The following is a 23,290-nucleotide window of genomic DNA, read 5'->3' on the forward strand; positions in this document are numbered from 1 at the left end:
TACCATTCACTAGATATGTGTATGGCTTGGGGCAAATTGCTTGTTGAGTCTCTTGTATCATTTGTAAAATGAGAATGACCTATTTCACAGGACTGAGGATAAAATAAAATACTAGCATTTCTTGGGCAGCTCCGATGTCAGGCCTCATGCTAAATAAATCTTTATTTCCTTTAATCCATAGGAGGGAGGGATTCATCATCTCAAGAACACACAGCGGTTTGGTCCAATCAAGAAGAGCCTTTATGGTTCTCTACAAACAGAAGCTCAACAGTGACAAGCTGCATCCACTGCCTTTCCCCAGATGTCACAGGCCCGCATTGGAGATGAAAGGATGTTAGGGACCTCAAGGTAGGTACAGAGACCAATGGCAAGGGCAGGGAGCAAGTGAGGGGGCATCCAAATGTGTAGTTAGTACCTCGGGTCTGGTCCAGCAAGTCAGCATTTTTGACAGTTCGTGATCCTGGAACACTTACCCCGTCCCCCGCCCGCACTCCAGAGGGAGGGGCAAGAGAGTATGAAGGAGAAAGGGGGAGAATGCGAGAGCACCCCCAGATGGTAATGAACACGAGTCCCATAAGTGGGGTTGATCTGGGACTAGTACGCTTCAGGTGACCCACTTTTCCTCCCCAGTCCCACTTTTGTCCATTAAGAATACACCCAGGCAATGGGGGAGTGGATGCTCCCTCTGCCTAGCCCTGGGAAGCCTAAGTGTCCCCTTCAGAGTACAGATGAGGACAAGGTTAGGGCCCACTTGGGACCCTAGACACAGAGCACAATTAGGCCCCTGCGCACTTTGGGTGAGGCCAGTGAAGGCTGCAGCCCCACCATGTTCCCACCCCCAATCCCCACCCTTACAACCTGCAGGCCGGGATGGAGATCCTCTGCTCTCCCTCCAGAAACCCTAGCCTGGCCTCACCAGCGCCTCAGTTCCTGCAGGACCTAGCTTGGCCACCTGCCCCATCCCCAATTTCCCCATCTGGGCCTTATCTTCCCCTGCCCCCTCCCCACTGGGGTCAGCAGCCCATTAAGCCTCCAGTGCTGAGGCCCTGAGCCAAGTGCTCTTTCCAAAACTGCCCCTCTCACTAACAGGTGAGCCCATTGTGAAGCAGCGATTTGGGACTCCCCAGGCCTCCCCTTCACTTACCACCACTGAGGAGCTCTGGGAGAGTGGGTCCAGTCCTTGCCTTATTTGAAGTGGAATGCCAGATTGGAAAACTGACTTCCACCCTTTCCCTGTGGCACCTCATATCCACGACCAGGGCTCCTGCCTGCTGACTGGGAATCCAGCACCCCTCCACCCCCACCCCAGAGGCCTGGCTCCAGTACTCAGCTCTCAGGCCACCCAGATGGTCTTCCCTAGGTTCTCGTGCCCTGCCTGAGGCAAAAGTGGAAGGAGCAAATCACTAGACTTAAGAGGGAGAAGCCCAATCTTGGTAGTGATAGAAACTTCCCTGCTCTGACGTGGGTCTGATTTTTTTGAAAACCAGAGCACCCTGACCCCTGGGGGCCCTTCTTGTAGCCCCCAGAGCCTTACCTGCCCTCCTCCCTCCTTGGTTGAACTGCCTGCCTCTATAGGGCCTAGTCAGACCCATGACCCCATGAATGTCCTTCCTGGGACTCAGGCCCTGCCTTCTGCCCCCACCTACAGAGAGGCCTGGAGACCCTCCAATACCCAGTGAGGAGTGGAAGAGCTGCCCGCCAGGCCCCTAAGGCAGGCCCAGCAAGGGACAGGCCCTCACCATCACTGCCTCATGTGATTAGTAAAGGAGAACTACTGAGGGGTGGGGGGATGGGGGGGAGGCAGGCAGGGAGCCACTCAGAAGGACAGTGCAGTCAGGGCACCTCTGGGGGTAGCAGAGGAGTGTCTGAGTTCTGCGCTGAGATGCTGGGTGACTCAGGCCCAATGAGTCCCAGGCCATACAAATTAAGGATGGAGTCAGCAATGATGCGGGCCGTGCGCTTCTGGTAACCGCCGGAGGTCACCATGAGGATGGGCACCTGGCGGCCACGGACCACTCGGAACACCAGTTCATCCCGCTTCATGATGCCCTATAAGAAGATGAAGGGTGACTCAGGCAGGCCTTGATCTTTGTGGTATCAGGAGGTCCTGCTGCAGGTCTAGCCCTGCTCTGACTGTTGCTGTTTCTGCTTATTCCCTCTCTGACATCAGAAGAAGCACTAGTGTGGCCCACCTGTCCTGCTGCTGCTGAGTCTGCAGAGCAGACTCTCTTCTGCCTCCCGAGATCAGTACGTACCTGTGGGCTGATGGACAGCCCTCCAAGGCGGTCACCCTCGAGGATATCAGTGCCTGCGTTGTACACCACCACATCAGGTGGATGCTCTTGGAGGGCTTTCTCAAGGTTCCTCTCCACTTTATCCAGGTACTCGTCATCCTCCGTGCCCCACTCCAGCTCTACCTTCCGCTTGATGGCCTCTGAGAGGGATACAGGAATACCCCCAATGTGCAGAGAAGGGAAACTGAGGCTCATAAGGGGAAAGATTACCTGAGTCCCTGTCAGTGCCCAAGGCAGGACTAGAAACCAGTCTGACTCCAGCACTGCTCAGCCTCTCATTTCACACAAGACTAAGCTACAAAGAGCACCAAGAGCTGCAAAGTGGGGACCCAAAGGAGAGGAGGAGGGTTGCTAATGAAATTTTGCCCTGAGGACATAAAAGACCCATGTCAGTGATGTCCGATCTCACTGCCTCCATGAGTCCTTGCCCAGACATGTGAGCACCCTGCCACAGTCTCATGCCCAAATCCAGCACATTCAAGATTTAGTTCAGAAACTGGTCCCTTGGGTCATGCTGTGGCTGAGTACTCACTGGCCCTTCCTGCATGAATGGGCATGCCCCTGTGTTTTCACAGCTCATCCGAGCATCTCTTCCTTTGGACTGATAAGTTTAACCTGCATTTATTTTAACTATTATATTTGAACTGATTTTTTTCTGCTCTTATTTTGAATATCCTATTTATCACATTTCCCTCTTGTTCCTTGCTCCTCATTCCCTGTGTTCTACCAGACAGATGCATACCTAGAAGAGTCTACTTTTATTCTTCTGATGGGTACCCCTAATATAAAGACCCACAGGTGTGTTTATTGGATAGGCTTATGTGATCTTGAGTGGGTCAAGTGATTTCTTCAGGTCTCGTTTTCCTTTTCTATACAATGGGAACACGATTCCCACTTTGCAGGAATGCTAAGGATAAATAAAGTGACTTCTGTAGGGCCCAGCACAAAGAAAATACTAAGGAGAACCCAATCCAAGCAAGAGTGCCCTTAGGACAGAGGGATGGGAGCAGCTTACGCTTGGCAAAGCGGTCCCCAGGGTAGATATGGCGGTTGTAGACATCCATGATGTACACACGCTTGTCACCCATGAAGTCCCGTTCGTGCCCATTGCCCTGTGGGGAGGACATGAAGACACTCTCAGGCAGGTGCCCTCAGTAAGGCCAGGACCCCCCAATCCAAGAAATACTCCCCATCCCCCTGCCTAAGTAGTGCAGCTTGCCCTTGGGGCAGAGGGTCTCATGGTTATTAAGTGACAAAGCTAGATTCAACCTCAAAACCTGGCCCCATGACCTTCTAGAGTGACCTTAAGCAAACTCCAGCCCTCTCAATTTCCTCTCCATGAAATAAAGCAGGAATCCTTGCCCTACCACTCTCTCAACTCTGTGGTAGGATTGGCTGGGTTCATGGATGTGAAATATAAACTGTAAAGGGCTGTACTCATGTGACTTGGTTCAGGAGCTCAGTGTCACATGACCTTGAAGCAGGGCCCTGACCAGCACAAAGCCACAGCAGCAGAGGTATGGGAGGGGCCTTCAAGAGCCCATTGGATACCCTGCCCTGTCTCTGACCAGAGGAGCAAGCTCTGGGTTTGGGGTTTTGAGGCCCTGCACTCTGATGCTTTACCTCCAGGAAGTTAGTTAAGCAGTGGCCTGGGGCTGAGCAACCCTGAAATCTTATGAGTGCGCATTTGCCAGAGGGGCAGGTCCACAGAGCTCCTCAGCTCTGTGCAAACTGACTAGGAGGTCCACAAAGAGGTGTAGAGCACAAGAATAGCACTGCCATTGTTTTAGAAAGCGCCATCAGCCTGTTTTGTGGGGGCAGTCAGGAGAAGGGAGGGAGGATCCTCAGGTCTGACAGGAGCAACAAAGAAGAACAGCCACCCTGGCTGGGCTATGAGGGGCAGAGGGAGAAAGGAGGACTCTCCACTTAAAGCTTGAGACATAGAGGGTAGGAAGCAGGGAGAGAGGCAAGAGATCAAGATGGGGATGGCAGATCAAGCTTGGGGCTCAGGGATGTTCCCAGGGCAGGGGGGAGTCCCAGTGTAGAGTTGTGTGACAAATGCTTATGGAAGCATGCAGAGGGATCCTGGGGAAGGGGGCGCATGAGACCCCAGACCCCACAGGGCACTCACCTGATGGGCATCAAGATCAACAATGGTAGCTCTGGAGATGCCCTCCACTCGCTCAAACAGAAACTGCCAAGGGGAAAAGGGAGACATGAGGACCCAGACGGGCCAGAGGATGCAGCCCCTCAGGGACTTGTAGTTGGTAAGGGGTCAAGGCAGGAGGCCATCCATGCTTGCAGACTATCGGGACACCAGGTAAAGATATCATATGCCCAGGAGAGCTGTGCAGCTCCAGAGAAGCATTTGCATGGTCAGGGAAGGCTTCCTGGAAGAGGGGGCTTGTGCTGTGCCCTGAAGGACCAGAATTCAGAAGGTAAGTGGCGCAGTAGGGCTGGCCCTCAGAGACAGCCCAGGAATACTGGGAGAACATGTGGTGATTAGGATGGAACATACCTCCCCTCCAATATGCCTGGAACTTCATTCTGCAGTCTGCCTTCCTACAAAGTCACATCCTCATGCCTCCTTCTCTGGAAGTCCTCCTTCCTCTCCCCCCACCCTCACCCTCCTCTCTGAATGGCCAGGGTCTGCTAACCTGCCCTCTCCACTAGTAGTCTGTGTGCCCTGTGAGAACAAGGATGCTTACGGCCTGATCACCCAAGGCCAGGGTGATCAGGGGTAGCTCTGGGGTCTGACAGACACGAAGGCCAGTGCCAGCTCTGTCCTTTCTGGCTGTGTGGCCTCACCTCTATGGGTCTCAGTTTCCTCATCTATAATATGTGAGGATTAACTGAGGTGAGCCATGGAGAATGGTGGCTGGCATAGGGTTGACCCTGCAGTAAATGCCATCAGTACTACTGTGATCATTATTATTTCTATCTTCTCCTCACTCTTTTGGGGCAATGCTCTTCTTATATTGTTGATATATATTCTGCTCTCCCCAGTTCCCGGACATTGTTGAAGGCTATAATAGCTCCTTTCTGTCACAGGCAACACAGAAGAGAAAATGTCAGATCTGGATTTGAGCCCCAGCCTGGCTGAGCAACATGGCAACCTTCCTTGCTTTCTGAACTTTAATCCTCTTCTCTATAATGTGGGGTGAGGTGAAGCTGGGAGTGGCAGGGGAATTCCAGGGGAGGGGCTTGGAGGCAAGCCTGATGTGCTCTCCAGTGCACCTTGATAGCAAGTGTGATGTCCGCGTAGGCACAGAAACCCCCGCCTCGGTCGCTGGAGCAGTGGTGGAAACCGCCACCTGTGAAAGGGCAGACATGGTGTAGTCAGGGCCAGGCTCAAGGGCTAGGCCCAGACCCTTCTCTGCCCCTCCGGCCCTCCCACTGGGCCCTCCCTGCTCAGCTTCCAGGAAGGCTCTTGGGACTTCAGACTGGCAAAGTGAACTAAGAGCCACTATTCCTAGGTCAAGAGGCAGCTCTGTCATCACAGCCACCCCTGCCAGAGCAAGAAACCTCTCACTGTCCCAACAAGTCAGCCCCCAGGGCCTGCTCACACCCCTTAGGGAATGGGAGCTCATCCTTCCTAAAGCAGAAAGTCTCCACAGAATTGGGCCTGTCTGTATTTGAGTCCTCATGCCAGGAAGGGGTGGTGGGACTATGAGAGCAGGTTTACCTTGGGACTGACGAGATTCTGTAAGTAGTAGAAGGGGATGGTGAGGAAGGGCACCCTCTGCTGGTCATGGCTGCCCATGGCAATGGGGGAAGCCAGGGTCCAGCCTCCTCTGCCCCTCAACCCTGAGACCACAGCCTCACAGCTTCAGCGCCCACTGACCAAGCCCCTGCAGGCTGTCCTGGGCCCCAGGAAGTTAATGGAGTCTTTGGGAGAGCCTCTGAAACTGCAAGTTTCAGCCCCAGGCAGAACTGCCCAGGGGATGGCATAGGCTTTCTTGGATAAGGGAGTGAGCTCCCCATCATTGGAAATACGGAAAGGCAGGACTGGGGAGCCATCTGAAGAATTCTTTTAGACAAGGACCCCATACCAGATGGAGGCACTCATTGGTCCCTCCCAGGTACTTGGTGGCTGCGCACTTATCTCCAGACCACTATAAGGAGGCTCAGGGTGGTTATGGAGGCACCAGAACCTCTGAGGTCACAACTGTTTCCTTTAGGTTCCTCCTGGCCCTCCCAGCCCTCAGGCCCTGGCAGGCCAGCTCCCCAAGGCCAGGCAGCGGGGCACTCACCCACATTGATGGCCCAGCCTCGCTCCACTGCCAGCTTCCCCGCCTGGGAGACAAGCACAGGGTGAGGCGTCTGAGCAGTCCTCTCCTTCACTTACTCATTGCTGATTCACTCATTCATCCCAGAAATACTGTTTCTAGCCAACTCTGAGGTGGGGATGAGCTATGAGGTGGAGGGTACAGAAAGTACCCCCCTCCTCCAGCAAACTCAGTCCCAGAAGCAAGTACCAGATTGGCTAGCATAAGCCTCTTTGGAATTTTGTGAAGAAATTGGAAGAAATAAAAGTACTTAAGATCACACATGAGCTGACAATGACTTTAATGTGGCTTTCAAAAGAAAAATAAACATTTTTTTTTTGCTCATGGAAATATAGTAGACTGAATACTGAAATCCCATAGGAAATCATAGTTTCAGAGTGGGCAGTTATATTCTAATAAACTAAAAAATATACAAACTTGCAAGCCAAAAAGAAAACTATAGGGATCAATAGGTACTGATGCAGGTCTAGATTAGACCATTGTACACTGAAATCTGAAATGTTTCTCTACCTCCAATCAACTCAGCTGCCTGTGGCTATGATTTTAAAGAAAACTACACAGAGGACAAGAAACCTAATTTTACCAAAAATGTTCTTTGTTGCCACACCTGTGATGGATGGGGAGAGAGGGGAATATCATCCATCATTGACATCATGGGGATTTAGTTTTCTATCTTAAATTTGGGTACATTGGAGCACTCATTTTAGGATCTATCTCTGGGGTATGGGGATATATCTTACATACCAGCAAATACAGTAACTCCATCAGAACCCAGGGGAAGGAACAGTAAATTCTAATGTCCAGGAATGGGAAAGGCTTTGGGAGAAAGAGTCATTGTCTCTGGGCCTTGAAGAATACTTAACATTTTGTTCAACTACTAATTGGGAGAAAGGCATTCCAGATGGAGAGCCTAGGATGGGCAAAGGCCCTGAGGTAGGACAGAACTGGGTGTAGGGGTCCCCAGTCAAGCCCTTCATCCCGCCTGCCTCCACACCTACCATTATAGTTCCTCCTGTCTGGGTCCGAAGGGGCTTCAGCACCTTCCTCTGCACAAGGAAGTTGGGGAGAAAGATGACAGGGGGGATTTCTGTGATGGTCGCGACAGCAAAGGACCACTGTGGAAAGAGACGCAAGCCATTGGCCTCCTACTGCTGTGCCTGGGGGTCAGAGGCAGCAGCTAGGAAATCAGATTTCCTCTAATGCCAGTTTCATAGTGCCCTGGGAGATTCCTGGTCAAGTGCCGTGTCTTTAGTAAGAAACGAAAACTCCCCACTGGTCTGGTTCTCACAAAGCTTTGGGTTCAGTGAACAGCAATTCACACAGCTAAGTCGGCCCACATTCCTTAGAGCTCCAAAGTCCTTGGCTGCCCTCTTGTGTCCAGAACAAGAGTTGAAACTAATATAATATTGAATATCAACTGTAATTGAAAAAAAAGTTAAAATTAAAAAAAAAAAAACAATAAAAAATACACTGGGGATGGAAAAGGAGAGAAAAGAAACAAAAAAAGAGAGCTGAGGGGGACTCCGAGTCACAGAGGTGCAGACCAGAACTGTCACAGGTGAACAGGAGTTATCCAGTCCTAGGGGTCAAGGTAAAAAAAATTACTGCTGTTAGAGGAGAAGGAAAGTTGGGTGCAGTTGGGAGAGGGCCATGCTTATCATGTAGGGTCTGGTCTGCCAGAGAAGGCTCTCACACATCATCATCAGAGCAGCAGGGAGTCTCACACAGTGGTTTCCCAAGCTGCTATAGCTACAGCAGGAGAATCAATTAGGGGAATGAGAAGAGAAGCAACAGCGGCCCCAGAGAGGAAGCGAGAGACAATGAGAGTTTGGGAGAGGTGAGATGGAGATGGTTAACAGACAGTATGTAGGGGACAGATGGATAGAGCTGTCCAGGATGCAAGGTTGGAACCCCAAGACTTGAACACTGAAGGACAAAGCCCAGGAGCAGAGCCCACTGGAAAGAACAAGGGAAGGTCTGGAACCTGAGGGGTGGCGGTGGGGGGGGGGGGGGGGGGGGTCAGAGGGGCTCAGGCAGAGAAAAGGGTTCAGGAAGTTGTGAACAAAGTGAGGTACTGAGGCTGCCAAGGCATCCTCTGAGAGAGCTGTGAAGCGCGGCCAATGTGCTCACCAACCAGGAGAGATTTAGGCCTGTTGAGGTCTGATTATATTCAAGAAAGTATGTGTGTGTGGGGGGTGGGGTGTGCATTCATATGAGGCCAGGGAAGGAGAGCAGAACTGGACCCATGTCACCTACTGGCCAACAGGGGAGACATTTTGTCAGATTGCCCATACTGCCACTGAACACCTGTGTGGCCACCCCTCTAGGCTGGCAATGCTGAGGACAGTTGAGGGCTGGGGAAGCTTGTTCTGCTCCCACACGCAAGTGAAGGAGCTCATAAAAAGGCCCACAGGACCTATACCACTTCTCTGAAAGAAGAGGTGCCCATCTGGCTTTCCTCAAGGCCCACTAGCTGTAACATGGAGGCACCCTGGGGCCTAGGAGGAGGCAGGGGTGCTAAAGCTGGGACCAAGATTAGACCCCCATGTGTGTGTGCATGCACATGCTTCTGCATAGACACATGTATGTGTGTGCATATGTACATACATGCACATGTGTGGTAGGGGACAGATTCAGAGAGGAGAAGGTGGCTAGCTCTGCCTATTCCCACTGCCCAATACAGGCCTGGCAAATAGGAGGCTTGGCACCACTGTTTTTTATGAATAAATGAGTGAACACACAAATGAAGAAACACATTAAGTGACTACCCCCTACCCTCAGCAAGCCAGCAGGGGATAGAGATTGAAAAGAAATGAAGCCATACCCCAGCCTCCTGAGGGGTCTGATATGGACACAAAACCATGAGAATGGCATTTCTCTATGTGTGTTCCACAGCAACTATCTAGCACAACAGCACTCTATCAAGGTTCCACATCAAAGAAGTTGAGGAAACACTGCTTATATTGTCCACCTCTGGGAAATGCCCAGCCCACTCTGGCATGTTAAAGGCTGTGAGAAGTTCTCCAGTACAGAATCTGCTAACTTGCTTCACTCTGTTTCCCAAACTTCCCAATTATAAATCTCTACCTGCCCACTTTACTTTTTATATAACACACTGTACTGATCTTAGCAAAGCTACAGTTCTGTGGGACACACGTGGGAACCTCTAATTTAGAGACTGAATTTTACATGGGCCAAGCATAAAGTCACCAAAAGCATGTATGGGATTCAGCCAAGGGGACCAGCTCCCACAGGAGAAGGTGACTGTCTGCCAATGTTTCGCAACTTCTAGATGTGAAAGATGGGGCTAGGCAGCCTTCTCTTTGGCCTAGTTGTGGTTTCTGTGTAAGGCAGTAGTATGACATCCTCTAGATTTGTGCTGTCCAATCCAGTTGCCTCCAGCCACATGGGGGAATACCTGCGTAAAATTTTAATTTTTTAATTAAAATTTTGTTCCTCAGTCACTAGCCATATTTTAGGTACTTAATGGCCACATGTGGCTAGTGGCAACCTGACAGAGCCCTTCTAGAATACTTCTGTCATTGCGGAAAAGTTCTGTTGGATATAGCCACTCTAGAAAAAAACATCGGTGGCCAGGGTAAAAAATAAGAGGGTGGGGCTGGGGGGATGGGGAGGACTGGAGGATGGGGCAGATAGACAGATGGGTGCTCCAGTGCCAGAAACAGATACTTTATCTGGGATGCACAGCAGGATGTGCAGCCCACATTTGCCAGCAGGTTAGGTCCTCTGACAGCCTGGCCCCAGGGAAGGGCATTGAGGGATAGGCTGGATGGTAGCAGGACGGGGATAAGGCTCAGAAGTCTTCCTCAGAGTCAAACTAGTCTAACTCTGGGCTCTGCCACTGCTGTATGAATTTGGGCATGGCTCTCTACTTCCCTGTGCCTCCATTCACCTGTCTTCTCCTCTATGAAACAGGAGCTCCTCTCAAGTAGGTCTAGAATGAGGACTTCAACCAGAGAGGCTTGTCCTCACTACCCAATCTAAAGGACCCCCACCTGGGCCCTCCAACCTCTACCTTTGCTTCATCTTTGTGCAGAGCACTTGTCTCTACCTGATAATAACAATACCTCTATGGCCATCTGTCTCTCCCAGAAGGATGCCAGCTCCAGGAGGATAGGTGCATGCTTGTCCCCTGCCGCACAGACAATGCTGAGAACAAAGCCTGGTACATAGTAGGTATTTGTAACCCATGCTGTCAATCTTCCCCCAAGATCACTACCTTTACCCTCTCCCAAGGAGGCCACCTCACCTGTCCCATCCCAGAAGAGCCTGTAAGAGCCTGGCCTCCTGCTCTTGAGACAGAACACTGCAGACAGAACACAGCACACACCTGTGGGATCAGGTGAGGCCACACTCCTGGTGAACATATGTGTGTGACCAGCTTCTTCCTCTGTCCTCTCTGCCTCCTGCCCTCCCTCAAAGTTTGTCCCGGGTGACTCCCCACTTCTGGCTCTACTTCTAGGGCTGTACTTCTCCACATGTGGTTCCTGGACCAGAAGCAGCAGTGGCACCTGAGAGCCTGTTAGAAATGCACATTCTCAGGCCCCACCCCAGACCTCTTGAATCAGAAACTTTGAGAGTAGAGCCCAACAATCCGTGTTGTGACAAGCCCTCCAGAAGATATGATGTTTAAGCAAGTTCAGGAATCACTGCTCTAGAGAACTTGACCTCAGACAGTGCTGAACAAATGAATGAATGAGCTACCTAAACCTGAGAGGTTTAACCCAGCTTGATGCTCACTAAAGGGCCTGGTCTGTGAGCTCCCCCATCCCAGCTTCCATGGAGAAGAGCCTTTTGTCCTGTCAGATAGCAGGACACACCTGGGGCTGGCGAAACCTCTAAGACATACTCTCAGCTTTGCAAGATGCTACTCTCCAGCTGCCTAATTTCCTCAGGTGGACCCCGTACCCTCAGAGGTCCAAATCAAGACCTGCTCTCAGGGAAGAGACTGGCTGCATCCCCACTTGGAGCCCCAACTGCTTGGTTTGGGTCAGAATTTTCCACCAGTATTAAGTGGGAGCAAAAGAAGAAAAGGGGCGGGGAAAACCCACACAATCATCTCAGTTAATGAAGAATAGCCTCTGACAAAATCAAACACCCTTTTATGATAAAATCAGTCAACAAATTAGGATTAGAAGGGAACTCCCTCAATACAACAAAGGGCATTTATCTTTCTGTCTCTCACACGCAAAATCCCACAGTTAACATCATACTCAATAGCAAAAGACTGAAAACTTCCCACCTTATAATATGAGGTATTAGACAAGGATGCCTGCTTTTATCACTCCTATTCAACTTTGCACTGAAAGTTCCAGGCAGAGCAATTAGGAAAAAAAAACAAAGAAAGAAAAGGCCTCTATATTGGGGAGAAGCAGAACTTACCTCTATTCACAGTTGCCATGATGTTATATATAGAAGATCCTAAAGAATGAACACACACACACACACACACACACACACACTTACACTTAAGAAACAAATGCAACAAGGTTATGAGATATAAGATCAACACACTAAAATCAGTTGTATTTCCATACACTAGCAACAAACAATCCCAAAAGGAAATTAAGAAAGCAATTCCATTTATAATAACATCAAAAAAATAATAAAATACTTGGAAATAAATTTAACAAAAAATTTTACAAAACTGGAGAAACTGATCCAATAATTGATAGAGAACCTCAAGGGACCCCGAATAGCCAAAACAATCTTGAAAAGAACAAAGTTAGAGGACTCGCAATTCCCCATTTCAAAACTTACTAAAAAGCTTCAGTAATCAAAGCAGTGTGATGTTGGCATAGGATAGACATATAGATCAACAGAATAGAATTTAGGGTCCAGAAATAAATCCATATGTCTATGGCCAATTGAGCATCTACAAGAGTACTAAGACCAGTCAATGGAGAAAGAACCGTCTCTTTAACAAATGGTGCTGTGTGAACTGGATATCCACATGCAAAAGAATGAATTTGGAGTCTTACCTCACACCATATACAAAAATGAACTCAAAATGGAGCAAAGACTTAAATATAAGCTAAAACTATAAAACTCTTAGAAGACAACACAGGGATAAAACCTTCATGACCTTGGGTTTGGCAATGTATTGTTAGATATGACACCACGAGCAAAGCCAACAAAAGAAAAAAAATAGATAAACTGAACTTTAGCAAAATTTTAAAATTTTGTGTATCAGAGAACACTATATCAAAAAGTGAAGACAATCCACAGAATGGGAGAAAATATTATTTATAAATCATATAACATCCAGAACATATAAAAAACTCCTGCAAATCAACAAAAAAGACAAACATCCCAATTTTTAAAATGGGCCAATGACTTGAGTAGACATTTCTTCAAAGATATATAAATGGCCAACAAGCACAAGAAGAAACGCTCAATGTAGACAGGGTAAAAAAAAAAAAAAAAAAAATTAAATCATTTCTTCAATTAAATAAAACAGTAATATTAAAAAAAAGAAATGTTCGATGCTATTAACCATTAAAAATGCAAATTATATGCAAAAGAATGAAACTAGATTATCTATCACCACACACCAAAATTAACTCAAAATGGATTAAGGACCTGAATGTAAGACCTGAAACAATAAAATGCATAGAAGAAAACATAGGAACTAAACTCAAGGACCTTGGACTCAAAGAGGATTTTATGAATTTGACCTCAAAGGCAAGGGAAGTAAAAGCTAAAATAAATGAATGGGACTACATCAAACCAAAAAGCTTCTGCTCAGCAAAAGAAACCGTCAACAGGTAAAGAGACAATCATACGAAAATATATTTGCAAGCAATACCTCCAATAAGGGCCTAATATCCAAAACATACAAAGAACTCATATGACTCAATAACAACCAACAAAACAAAACAAACGATCCAATCAAAAAATGGGCAGAGGACCTGAACAGACAATTCTCCCTAGAGGACATATAAATGGCCAACAAATATTTGAAAAGATGCTCAACATCGCTAGCTACTAGGGAAATGCAAATCAAAACCACAGTGAGATAGCATCTCACACCTGTTAGAATGCCTATAATCAACAGGACAAGTAATAACAAATGTTGGAGAGGATGCGGAGAAATAGGAACCCTCATACACTGCTGGTGGGACTGCAAATTGGTACAGCCACTATGGAAAGTGGTAAGGAGGTTCCTCAAAAAACTAAGAATTGATCTAGCATACGATCCAGCAATCCCTCTACTGGATATTTACTCCAAAGACTTGAAAACTCATATTCGAAAAGATATTTGCACACCGATGTTCATAGCAGCATTATTTATGGTGGCCAGGACATGGAAGCAACCAAAGTGTCCTACGATAGATGATTGAGTAAAGAAGCTGTGGTACATATATACAATGGAATATTACTCAGCCATAAGAAGAGATGAAACATTGCCATTTGTGACAAATGGATGGATCTCGAGATAATCAAGCTAAGTGAAATAAGCCAGACAGAAAAAGCTGAAAATCACATATCACTTATATGTGGAATATAGACCTAAAAGCAACAAATGAACAGGACAAACAGACTCATGGCCATGAACTATAGACTAGTGGTTACCAGAGAGTAGGGGGAGGGAAGGGGGGAGGTAGACAGGATAAAAGGGGTCAAATATGTGGTGAGAGAAAGAAATCTAACTATAGGAGGTGAAAACACAATGTAAATATACATATGCCTTATTGTTAAAATGTACTGCTGAAACTTATCAGATTTCGTTAACCAATGTCACCATAAAAAATAAATTAATTAAAAAATGTAAATTATAACCATAATGAGATACTACTTCACATCCACTAAGCTAGCCACAATAAAAAACATTTTTAAAAAACCCAGAAAATAACAAGTGTTGGTATGGATGTAGACAAAATGAAACTCTAGCGTAGTTGTTAGGAATGTAAAATTTGCAGCTGTGGTGGGAATCATTTCGGTGATTCCTCAAGAAGTTAAACGGAATTACCATATAACCCAGCAAGTCTAGTCCTAGGTATAGGACCAAAATAATTAAAAACAGGTACTTAAACCAATACTTGTACCTCAGTGTTCTTAGTAACACTATACACAAAAGCTAGAAACAACTCAAAATTCCATCAGCTGATAAATGGATAAACAAAATGTGGTCTATCCACACAATGCAATAGTATTCTGCCTTAATAAGGAATGAAGTACTGACACATGATACAAGGTAGATGATTCTTGAAAATACTATGCTCAGTAAAAGAAGCCAGATACAAAAGGTCACATAGTTTATGATTCCGTGTGTGCTATATAAAACATCCAGAAAAGGTAAAACCAGATTGGTGGTTACCAGAGGCAGTGGGTATAGGTTTTCTTTTTGGGGTGACTTGGTGTTTTGGAACTAGACAGAGGTGATGGTTGCATCATATCGTAAACGTACTAAATGTCATTAAATTTACACTTTAAAATGATTAATGATTAATTTTGTTATGTGAATTTTATCACAATAAAAAAAAAGAGAGAGAGGGAAAAAGAGGTAAATAAAAGGAAGAGAATCAGAGATCCTGGGGGTCCCATTTTCCCTGATACTCTCCTGGGACATCTGCCTTCCAGTGCTTTTCGGTGCTAGCATCTCTGCCTTCCTCCTTCCCACACGACACCAAGCATCTTTAGGGCAACAATTAGGTCCAATTAGTGCCCAGACTTCCTGGGGCTCAAGGCCAAAATTTCTGAGGCATTTTTGGCTTCTCTTGCATGCCCCATCCTCAATTTGAACAGAAAGTCCTGTTGTTTCAACTTCATAACAAACCCCAAATTCTACCACTTTCCCTCAACCCACAGCTGCTGCTTCCAGCCTAGTCTGAGAACCCAGGACCTCTCACAACGATTGCTGCAACACAACCTCCTTCTTCACTGTTCTCCGCTTTTGTCTTGACAGCCTAGTCTCACCTATTCTTACCAAAGTTGCCAAGCAATTCAGTTAAAACCTACTTCAGATCACATTTCTCTGCTTTAAAACTCCTTGGCTCCTACTTCCCTCAGAGCCCCATGTCATCTGGCCCCTGATCATCTTCTGACCCCATCTCTTATCAGTTTTCCTCCCATTCCCTTGGATTCAGCCACTTTGGCTTCCTTACTTTTGCTGGAACATACTGGAGATACTTCTGACTTGGGGCCTGTGCACTTACTTATCCTTCTACTTGGAATGTCCTCCTCCAGATGCCACATAGTCCACTCCCTCACTGCCCTCAGTTCATGATCACACGTCAGTAAACCCCTCCCTAACCCCCCTATTTCAAACTGAAGTCCTCCTCACCCCCTTTCCTGTTGTATTTTCCCCAGGACACTAACGCTTTCTAACATGCCATATAATTGACTTGATTTTTATGTCCATTACTTGACTCCCCACCTAAATGTCAGATCCACAGGAGAGGGATTTGGTCTCTTTTGTTTAATCTCATCTCCTCATACCTAGAATAGAGCATGGTGCTCACTAAATACTCGCTGGATAAACATGTCCTGAGCACTGCCCAGCTCAGGCTACACAAGGACAAGATGTCAAATCTGCATGGCACTATCCATACTCCATGACAAACTGTTACTATGGTCAGCAGAAGGCAAGAGCTCTGCACTGGCCAGACACAACCACCACCTTCAGTGAGGCCACCTCTGGGCCTTGTACACAGTAGATGCTCAATAAACATTTGCTTCCCTGAATGAACATCATCTGTCAAATATCAGGCTATGGCATCTCCTCCAATGCCCTGTTTATTAAACATCAAAGGCCAGCCTAGTGCAGGGCCAGGCATGAACCCCAGAACATGGGTGAGGGGCAGAGAGGTAGGGCAGGGGAAAGGGTAGATGTTCCACTGCACACACACAACCGCTGAGGAGAAGCAGACCTGGGAAACCTCCAGGAACTCTCCAGGGCACTATTGCAGTGTCTAATGCAAAGAAAAGGAAAAGAAACTTTGCATGCTTCTATGGGGTGGGGGAGCTGTTCCTGAGCTGCAATACCTAGATGCCAGACAATGCTGGAAATGGACATGGGTCTCACCTGAGCATCAAGGGCACGTCGCACCACATCTCTCTCTCATGACACTTGAAATAATCCAAACTCCTCTCACTCTCCTCCCAAACCGCCAACCTGCAAAACCCTGCGTGGCCTGGTGCTGCTGGCCTACCTGACCACATCATGTGCCACTTCAGTGTTTTAGTCCTAACCTGGCCACTCAAGTACCCTTCTCACTTCAGGAGGCCAAGACCCTTCTCACTCCAGCCTGAGACTCTGGAATATTCTTTTTTCAAAGCTCCACTTGAGTGTTACCTACTCCTCATTACTTAGTCTCAGCTCAAATCTTACCTCCTCTGTGAAAACCCCTCCCTTACCACTCAGTCTAAATGAGCATACCTCTGCCCTATTACCCTCTATTTTTTTTTCCTTAGTAGACTTTGGTGCTCTCTGAAATGCTTGTTTGATTACTTCTTTATTTTCAGTCTTCCACAATGAAAATGCAAATCCATAGGAAAAGGGAAACTTACTTTTTTGTGTGTGACTAGTCACAGTCAGTATTCGATACAGATGTGATGAATGACTGAATACTTCCTAAACTTACTAGGTGCTATGGATTTCATCATGTTTCTTCTTTCGTTCTGGCTTGCAGGGAGCTCCAAGCCAAATATGTAGCTCAATCACATTATCTTGGTTAATCCTTCCAGTTGGCATATCTGAATTCTCCTTCTGCCCTTGATCTCAATTTTTTACTTGGGACTTTACTTGCTAATAGTTTAATTATTGCTTATCACATAGTAAGCTGCCCTCAGACTTTTAAGGGCCCAAGGCCCGACAACATGCAGTAGGCCCCACACAGTTGTCCTAAAGGCCACTCAAATGGGCAGGGCCCGGAAGCCTATCCCCCCATTCTTGGCTTTATCCTGGCATGCTCACTGCACTTGGGGCCCACTGTGTTCTGGTCTCTTCTCACCCCAACAAAAATGCCTCCTTTCCCTGCACCCTGCCCTCATCCTCTGGACTCTGGCAGGCATATCCTCTTGACTCAGACCCTGGGCTATGGGCTGTGACCATGCATGTCCAGGCCCCAGGAAACCAGGACAGCCAAGTGCTGGGATTCCTGCCAAGCCCTCACACACCTCTCTCTCCCATGAGCCAGGTTTCAACCTCTTCCTGGTAATCTTTCATGAGCTCATTGTCACAGCTCCATCTAGAATTCTCACAGCTAGGCTGGAGTCTGGGAGAAGGGAGGGCAGCACCTGCAACCAGGAACCAAAAAGGGCAGACAGGATGCCCTTCCTGGGATCTCCTGGGCCTGACTTCCCAAGTGACCTTTAGCAGGTGTGGCCTCTCTCTGGGCCTAGGCTATTCTACCTGTAGAGCCTGGGAAGCCCAGGTGTCAAGGGTCAGGGCTCCCCCACTCTTAAGGAGAGAGAACCTGTGGCATCCCTGATACCACCAGGGCAAGCTGACAGCAACAGGTTCTGATGCAACCTTCTACCACAGCCTCCCCTGTTCCTACAAAGAAGACTGACTGAATGTCTCCATCCTCAGAACCTCAGCCACTGTTGAGAGCTGTGGGCTCCTCTAGAAAGAGGTCATGAGTGGGCAGTCTGTAGGCCCAGTTCGGTCTGCAGGTGGAATTTTAAAAATCTTAAAATGAGTTGCCACATTAAAAAATCAGGAGCTGTCACTTCATAATCTGGATTTCTGGCTTTTCTTTCAAGCCAGACATTCTGGTCATGGTAGGCCTACAGTGGAGCTGAGTAGCAGCCGTTCACTCAGGAAGGGCATCAGCTTTCCAGTTCACCCCCTATACTACCACCACCTACCTGATCACTTGTTTAGGTTCCTTGCTGGGCCCTAGGGAGTTTCAAACTAGTTTTTAGCCTAAGAGTTTTTAACAAATCTTTAGTAGTAGAAGCCCTTAGAAGAAAATCTTAAACTTCAGTCCAATATAAAAATAGGCTAAAGTGGAAGAGCTTTGGTTGGAGGGGGACAGGGGCTGGGATACCCCTGCCTATCACCCTAGCAGGGGTCTTTGAGGCCTGTTCATAGAGCACGGACTGAAAGTCACTAATGTAGAAGCCCCCAAATCCCTATGAATGTCCAATCTCCACCAAATGGACATCCCTGCTTTCATACTCACAGAAATGAGGAGCTTACTATCCCCAGAGCAGTCCAGCCCATCCCTGGTGTCTATTTTTTTTATGATACCTCTCTCCTCTTGGGGACGACAGACTCACATGCTCCCCTTGCACTAGAGACTAGAACAGAGCCCCTTTGAGGGAGTGCTTCCCCAGGCTGAGCTGCCCCTCCTCTGGCCATTCCTCCTGGCTGGCAGCCCTTCTGGCCCGTGGCAATCCCCAGGCCTTCGGCCTTGTACCTTCAGCTCGTTGAGATAGCGTCTTGTGTGCACCACCAGCAGGTCCTCGTCTGAGGCCTCCCGTGCCTCCACCAGCATGCCATCTGATAGAAGCTTCTCTTCTGAAACCATAAATCAGGCACCATGCTTCCCTGCTGGGAAAGCCAGGCCCAGCCCAGACCCTCCCACAGGCTGCAGACTTGGCTTCTGTCAGCCCTGCTCCAGGAGAAAGTGGGCACTGCTGGCATAATTAAGGGCATTTTGAGAATGGGCCGCCTCCCTGGCAAGTGTGGACAACAGCAGGCCCTCAGACCAGAGAACATCAAACATTGTGCATACAGTGATCCTGTGCTTCCCAAGCTGCTGACTACCACGAGGTGAGCTCAGGTGTAACTGGACAACTTTCAGAGGCAAGTGACAAACAGGTTAATGTTGCTTCTCAAGGTGAAAAAAGTTCTTTGATCAATTGTCTCTCCACCTTCTGATAACATCATGGGAGGCTCACTGTGTTGTGGCATCTCTTTAACACTTGCCTGACCCTTGCTCATCTCCCTTTTTAACCCAAAAGCAGTCTCACAGCTTGTAGCAACCGTAAGCGGACTGAACTGAATTACACTCTTTTCTTTGCATTTATATTTTACCATGACTTTCTATTTATGGCAAGTGAAACTGGCTTTTCCCAATTAGGTAACATAATGTTTCCTTTTAAAACAAGTTTTTTAAGCTTTTAAAAACAGAGGCTAGGTCAATAAAAAATATGAAGTTAATAATGGAACAAGTTGTATGAGGTGATGGCAAAGTCCCAAGACTGGTTTGCAAATGATCAACATTTAGGAAACACTGCATTATTTCATCACCCCTCACATACTCCAGACAAGACTTTCAGGCCAGCTCTTTTCTTGGAGGCACCCAAGGTCCTTCGCCATGTGGCCCCTGCCTCCTTTCCACCCACATCTTCAGAGGAGAAAGGAGGGAACTCAGGAGGACTGTTGGTTCTGAGATGAGGGAGACAAGGAACCCTTCTTTGAGCTAATGGGTAACACAGGAGCCCAAAAAGGGGTAATGAGAGGGAGTGACTCAGACTGAAAACAGAGCATGAAGGACCATATTCAGGAAGGCAAGAGAACTGCAAAGTGAAAGGCAGGCTGGCTCTGCTCACCTTGCAAGAGTTTTCGCCATTACTACACATCACTAGTATTCTTTTCCATTTAACATTTTTCTTTGAATATTTACTCTGGCCACTACTGCAAATAGAAGGTCAGTATCACTTGCCATAAATGGAAGTTAACCAGAAAAAAAAAAAAAATGAAATAGTATTATTAATCTCTAATTTGATTCTATTTTCTGCAATGTGCAGAGCCAAAGGCTTGCTCTGGATTTGTTAAAAAGGGAGATGGGCTTGGGTGTTAAAGATGGGCTAGCCTCAAAGTGAGACTTTCTCCATAATGTGATCAGAAGGACTGTGTGATTTAAAGATATCACTGTGTTATCCTATGCCAAGTAACACTTCAGGTAACATTGCCTACTTCCCTCCATTAGAGAACAAGGGAACAAGGAAAATATTCTTGCACTAGCCTACTGTGATGCTTGAATTCCCCACCTAAACTAGACTCCTGGATTATAGAACACAGTTGAAACAGTGTAAGCATCACCTTGCTCAGTGGGATGAGCCATGAAGTATGGGAACCTGGAGCTCTGAGTTTCAGACCCCGCCCCCCCTGCTACTCAGAACTATGTGACTTTGGGCATGTTCTCTAACCTTTCTGAGCTCCAGTATACTCCATTTGTAATCAGTAGGGTTGGAGCAAATGCTCCCTTTTGGACTCTGAGCTTGTGGGGGATGGACATTGGATACCTCCAAACTTCGGCCTCCTGTGTACATCATTAATCAGTTCCCCTTCCACTCGGTCTCTAGGGGAAGACACAGGACTTAGGTCCACAGTGATGGGGAGCCAGGGACGGTTTGAGACAGAAACATGCTTAGAAGTCTGTGTTGGAAAGATCCTTTTAATAGAATGGGTTGAGGGCAGTCTGAGGGCTGAGACTGGAGGTAGAAGAGTCTGAAGTTTGTGTTAGGGAAAGACGATAGGGGGAGGGGGTGAGGGAAGCAGATGTAGGGTCCAGGGTGAGGCCTTTCATACCTTTTAGGAAGCTGATCACTTTGCCCCATTTTCCCGCATCAAACGGGTGCAGCTTCTCCAGGCCCATGAAGGTTATGTTGTAGCGAGGAGAGTACACGATGGGCCAGCGTGTCTCCGGCACATGCTGGTACAGGTGAGTTGTGTGGGGCCTTCCATGTGCATAGGGACAGAATACACAGATAGGGACAGCCTCAGTGTGGGAAGCAGCCTTCCCCTCTGGGCCAGCTGGCTTTGATTGACCAGACAGCCCTGACCTAGTGCCAGTATTTCCCTCACCTGCAGAAAAAAGGTCACTCAGCAACAGCAATAATAACAGCGGATCCTTACTGAGCACTGACTCTTTCCCTGCACTATTCAGCCCAATCTTCATAGTAGCCTTGGGAGATAGGCACCACCATCTATCTCATCAAAGGCTTGGAGAGACCAGGTGTGCCCAAGGACACACAGCGGGTCTGTGTAGCTGGGATGTACACCCAGGTGTGCTGGCTGCAAGGCCTCAGCACCTCACTTCCACATTATAACAATTACAGCGAACAGCTGTGTAGCCCTAGGCCTCAGTTTCCTCAATTATAAAATGTGTGAGTGTTGCGAGGATTCAGAAAATATATCTAAGTAGCTGGGCCCAGAAAGCGCTGTCCTTGAGAGTTAGGGTCCCAGAAACAGCAGGTAGGGGCTAGTGCAGGCTGTAGCCCAACGCGGAGACAGGATTGGGGTCAACTACGGCCCGCCGCCCAGCTTACTCCCCGCCCGACCCCATCACACCTCCTCAGCGGCTACACAGGGACCAGAAACAAGGGCTCCAGATGCAGCTACTGCGGGGGGCTTTCAGTGGTGGGGCCGGAGGACAGACGTCAGACGCGCGCCTGTCGCGGGCCACCGCCCTGGTCGGGGTCCCGAGGCAGGCGCACGTCCCTTGGGCCGCAGAGAAATGGCGCGGGGCTGGCGCGGCGCGCGGGGACAGCCTAGGCACAGCCAGCCAGAACGCCCCCTCGCCCGCCATACGTGGGCCCGCACGTCGTGGGACCACCCGGCCGCCCGCGTCCTTGTACTTCCACCCACGGGGACCCCTGGAAACCCTGGAGGCTTGGCCCGGCGTCCCCAACCCGCGCCACACTCACATCCCGGGGCCGGGCACTCCCTGCGCTGGCTACCGCTCCACAACCGGGCGGGACGGGGCACGGCCCCGCCCAGGACACGCCCCCGGTCGTCTCCGCTGGGGGCGGGACCAGGACTCCGCCTCGTCCGCCTCGGTACCCGCGCCTGCGTCACAGAGGGTTGTAGTCCCACGATACGGGTTCGCACAGGAAGGAGGCCACGTTCTCAACGCCCATCAAGCGCGAAGTCCCGCCTTCCTTAGAGAAATACCCAGTGGACTCGCGCCTGGCTCGGAAAGCCACGCCCATAGAGGGAGAGAGCCGCAGAAGTTTTCACTACGGCGAGGCACAGAGTTGGGACGTGCGGAATCGCTCCGCCCCGGGGGAGGGACCATTCTGTGCCACGTCCCCGACAGTCCAGCATTTCTGCGGTCTTGTACCGCTAGGAGAGCTGGGAGTTCGATAACCCCAGCTTCCCGGCGGACTCGGAGGGAAGTTGCAGTATGACCTTAAGCAAACGTCTGCGCTCTGGGCTCTCTGTTTCCACGAGTAAAATTTGCAGGTTGGGAGCCGTGTTCTCTGGCCCTGATATCTCTGATCTAATGGGATCCATGACCTCTCTGACTTGAGGCCACATGCTCCCCCTCCCTCAGGGAGTGAAGCCTCTAACCCCAACTTTGGTGGCTCTGACTTGAGACAAGCACTCCTCACACAAGCCATTTAAATTCTTTGAGTCAGTTTTCTCATCAATAGAACTGGGCTGGCGATCCAATCTTCAGGGTACAGTCGGATATCTGTGCACACTCACCCCCTCCTCTCCCTCACCCTGAGAAGCCAAGACTACCCCCAGGGACAGCTGATGGTGTCTTGGAGCTGGACCCTGGGAAGAGGCCCCAACAACAGAGCTCCAGAGGACAGAGACAATGGACCTCTCTGTGGGCCCAGCTGTCCCTGCTAACCAAACAGAAGAAGCAGCTGACTCCAGGGCCACCAGGAGAGGGGTAGCTGGGATTCCTGATGGCTCCGTGAAGACATCAGTATAACAGCGTGGGCCACCATGAAGAGGAAGGGCACAGGCAGTGCCCTTCATGTGCCTGTCAATTG

At 48.6% G+C, this 23,290-nt stretch overlaps 1 protein-coding gene and 1 long non-coding RNA gene across 9 annotated transcripts in view; one reads left to right on the plus strand and one right to left on the minus strand.

The window, feature by feature from the left end:
* The window catches only part of LOC111742579, a 40,249-nt gene extending 39,970 nt beyond the window's left edge, over positions 1 to 279 (plus strand). For all 3 annotated transcript variants that reach the window (XR_002781382.1, XR_002781384.1, XR_002781383.1), the window contains one exon: positions 182 to 279. This is a non-coding gene — a long non-coding RNA (uncharacterized LOC111742579). The remainder of the gene's footprint in view (positions 1 to 181) is intronic.
* HDAC11 (histone deacetylase 11) lies at positions 138 to 22,362 on the minus strand. 6 transcript variants are annotated; one of them, XM_011364463.2, is made up of 10 exons: positions 22,211 to 22,362; positions 21,093 to 21,241; positions 18,973 to 19,073; positions 7,582 to 7,698; positions 6,548 to 6,590; positions 5,532 to 5,608; positions 4,426 to 4,488; positions 3,310 to 3,406; positions 2,256 to 2,434; positions 138 to 2,049 (listed from the first exon to the last, which is right to left on the minus strand). In XM_011364463.2, coding segments are annotated over exons 1-10 (1,044 nt in total). In that variant the 5' UTR covers positions 22,213 to 22,362; the 3' UTR covers positions 138 to 1,833. The 6 variants fall into 6 exon arrangements, with proteins under 6 accessions (XP_011362765.1, XP_023388948.1, XP_011362766.1 ...); XM_023533180.1 differs by having other exon boundaries at positions 21,093 to 21,368; positions 22,211 to 22,261; XM_011364464.2 differs by lacking the exon at positions 22,211 to 22,362 and adding an exon at positions 21,369 to 22,089.
* Between the last annotated feature and the right edge of the window lie 928 nt (positions 22,363 to 23,290).

Source organism: Pteropus vampyrus, unplaced genomic scaffold (assembly GCF_000151845.1).
Source record: "Pteropus vampyrus isolate Shadow unplaced genomic scaffold, Pvam_2.0 Scaffold97, whole genome shotgun sequence".
In the NCBI taxonomy this organism is placed as follows: Eukaryota; Metazoa; Chordata; class Mammalia; order Chiroptera; family Pteropodidae; genus Pteropus; species Pteropus vampyrus.

Excerpts from the sequence above, each read along its gene's own strand:
- HDAC11 (XM_011364463.2), bottom strand. Across the intron at positions 6,591-7,581 it reads AGACAGGAGGAACTATAATG|GCGGGGAAGCTGGCAGTGGA; the intron begins GTAGGTGTGGAG and ends CTTGTCTCCCAG. Across the intron at positions 2,050-2,255 it reads GGCTGTCCATCAGCCCACAG|GGCATCATGAAGCGGGATGA; the intron begins GTACGTACTGAT and ends ATCTTCTTATAG.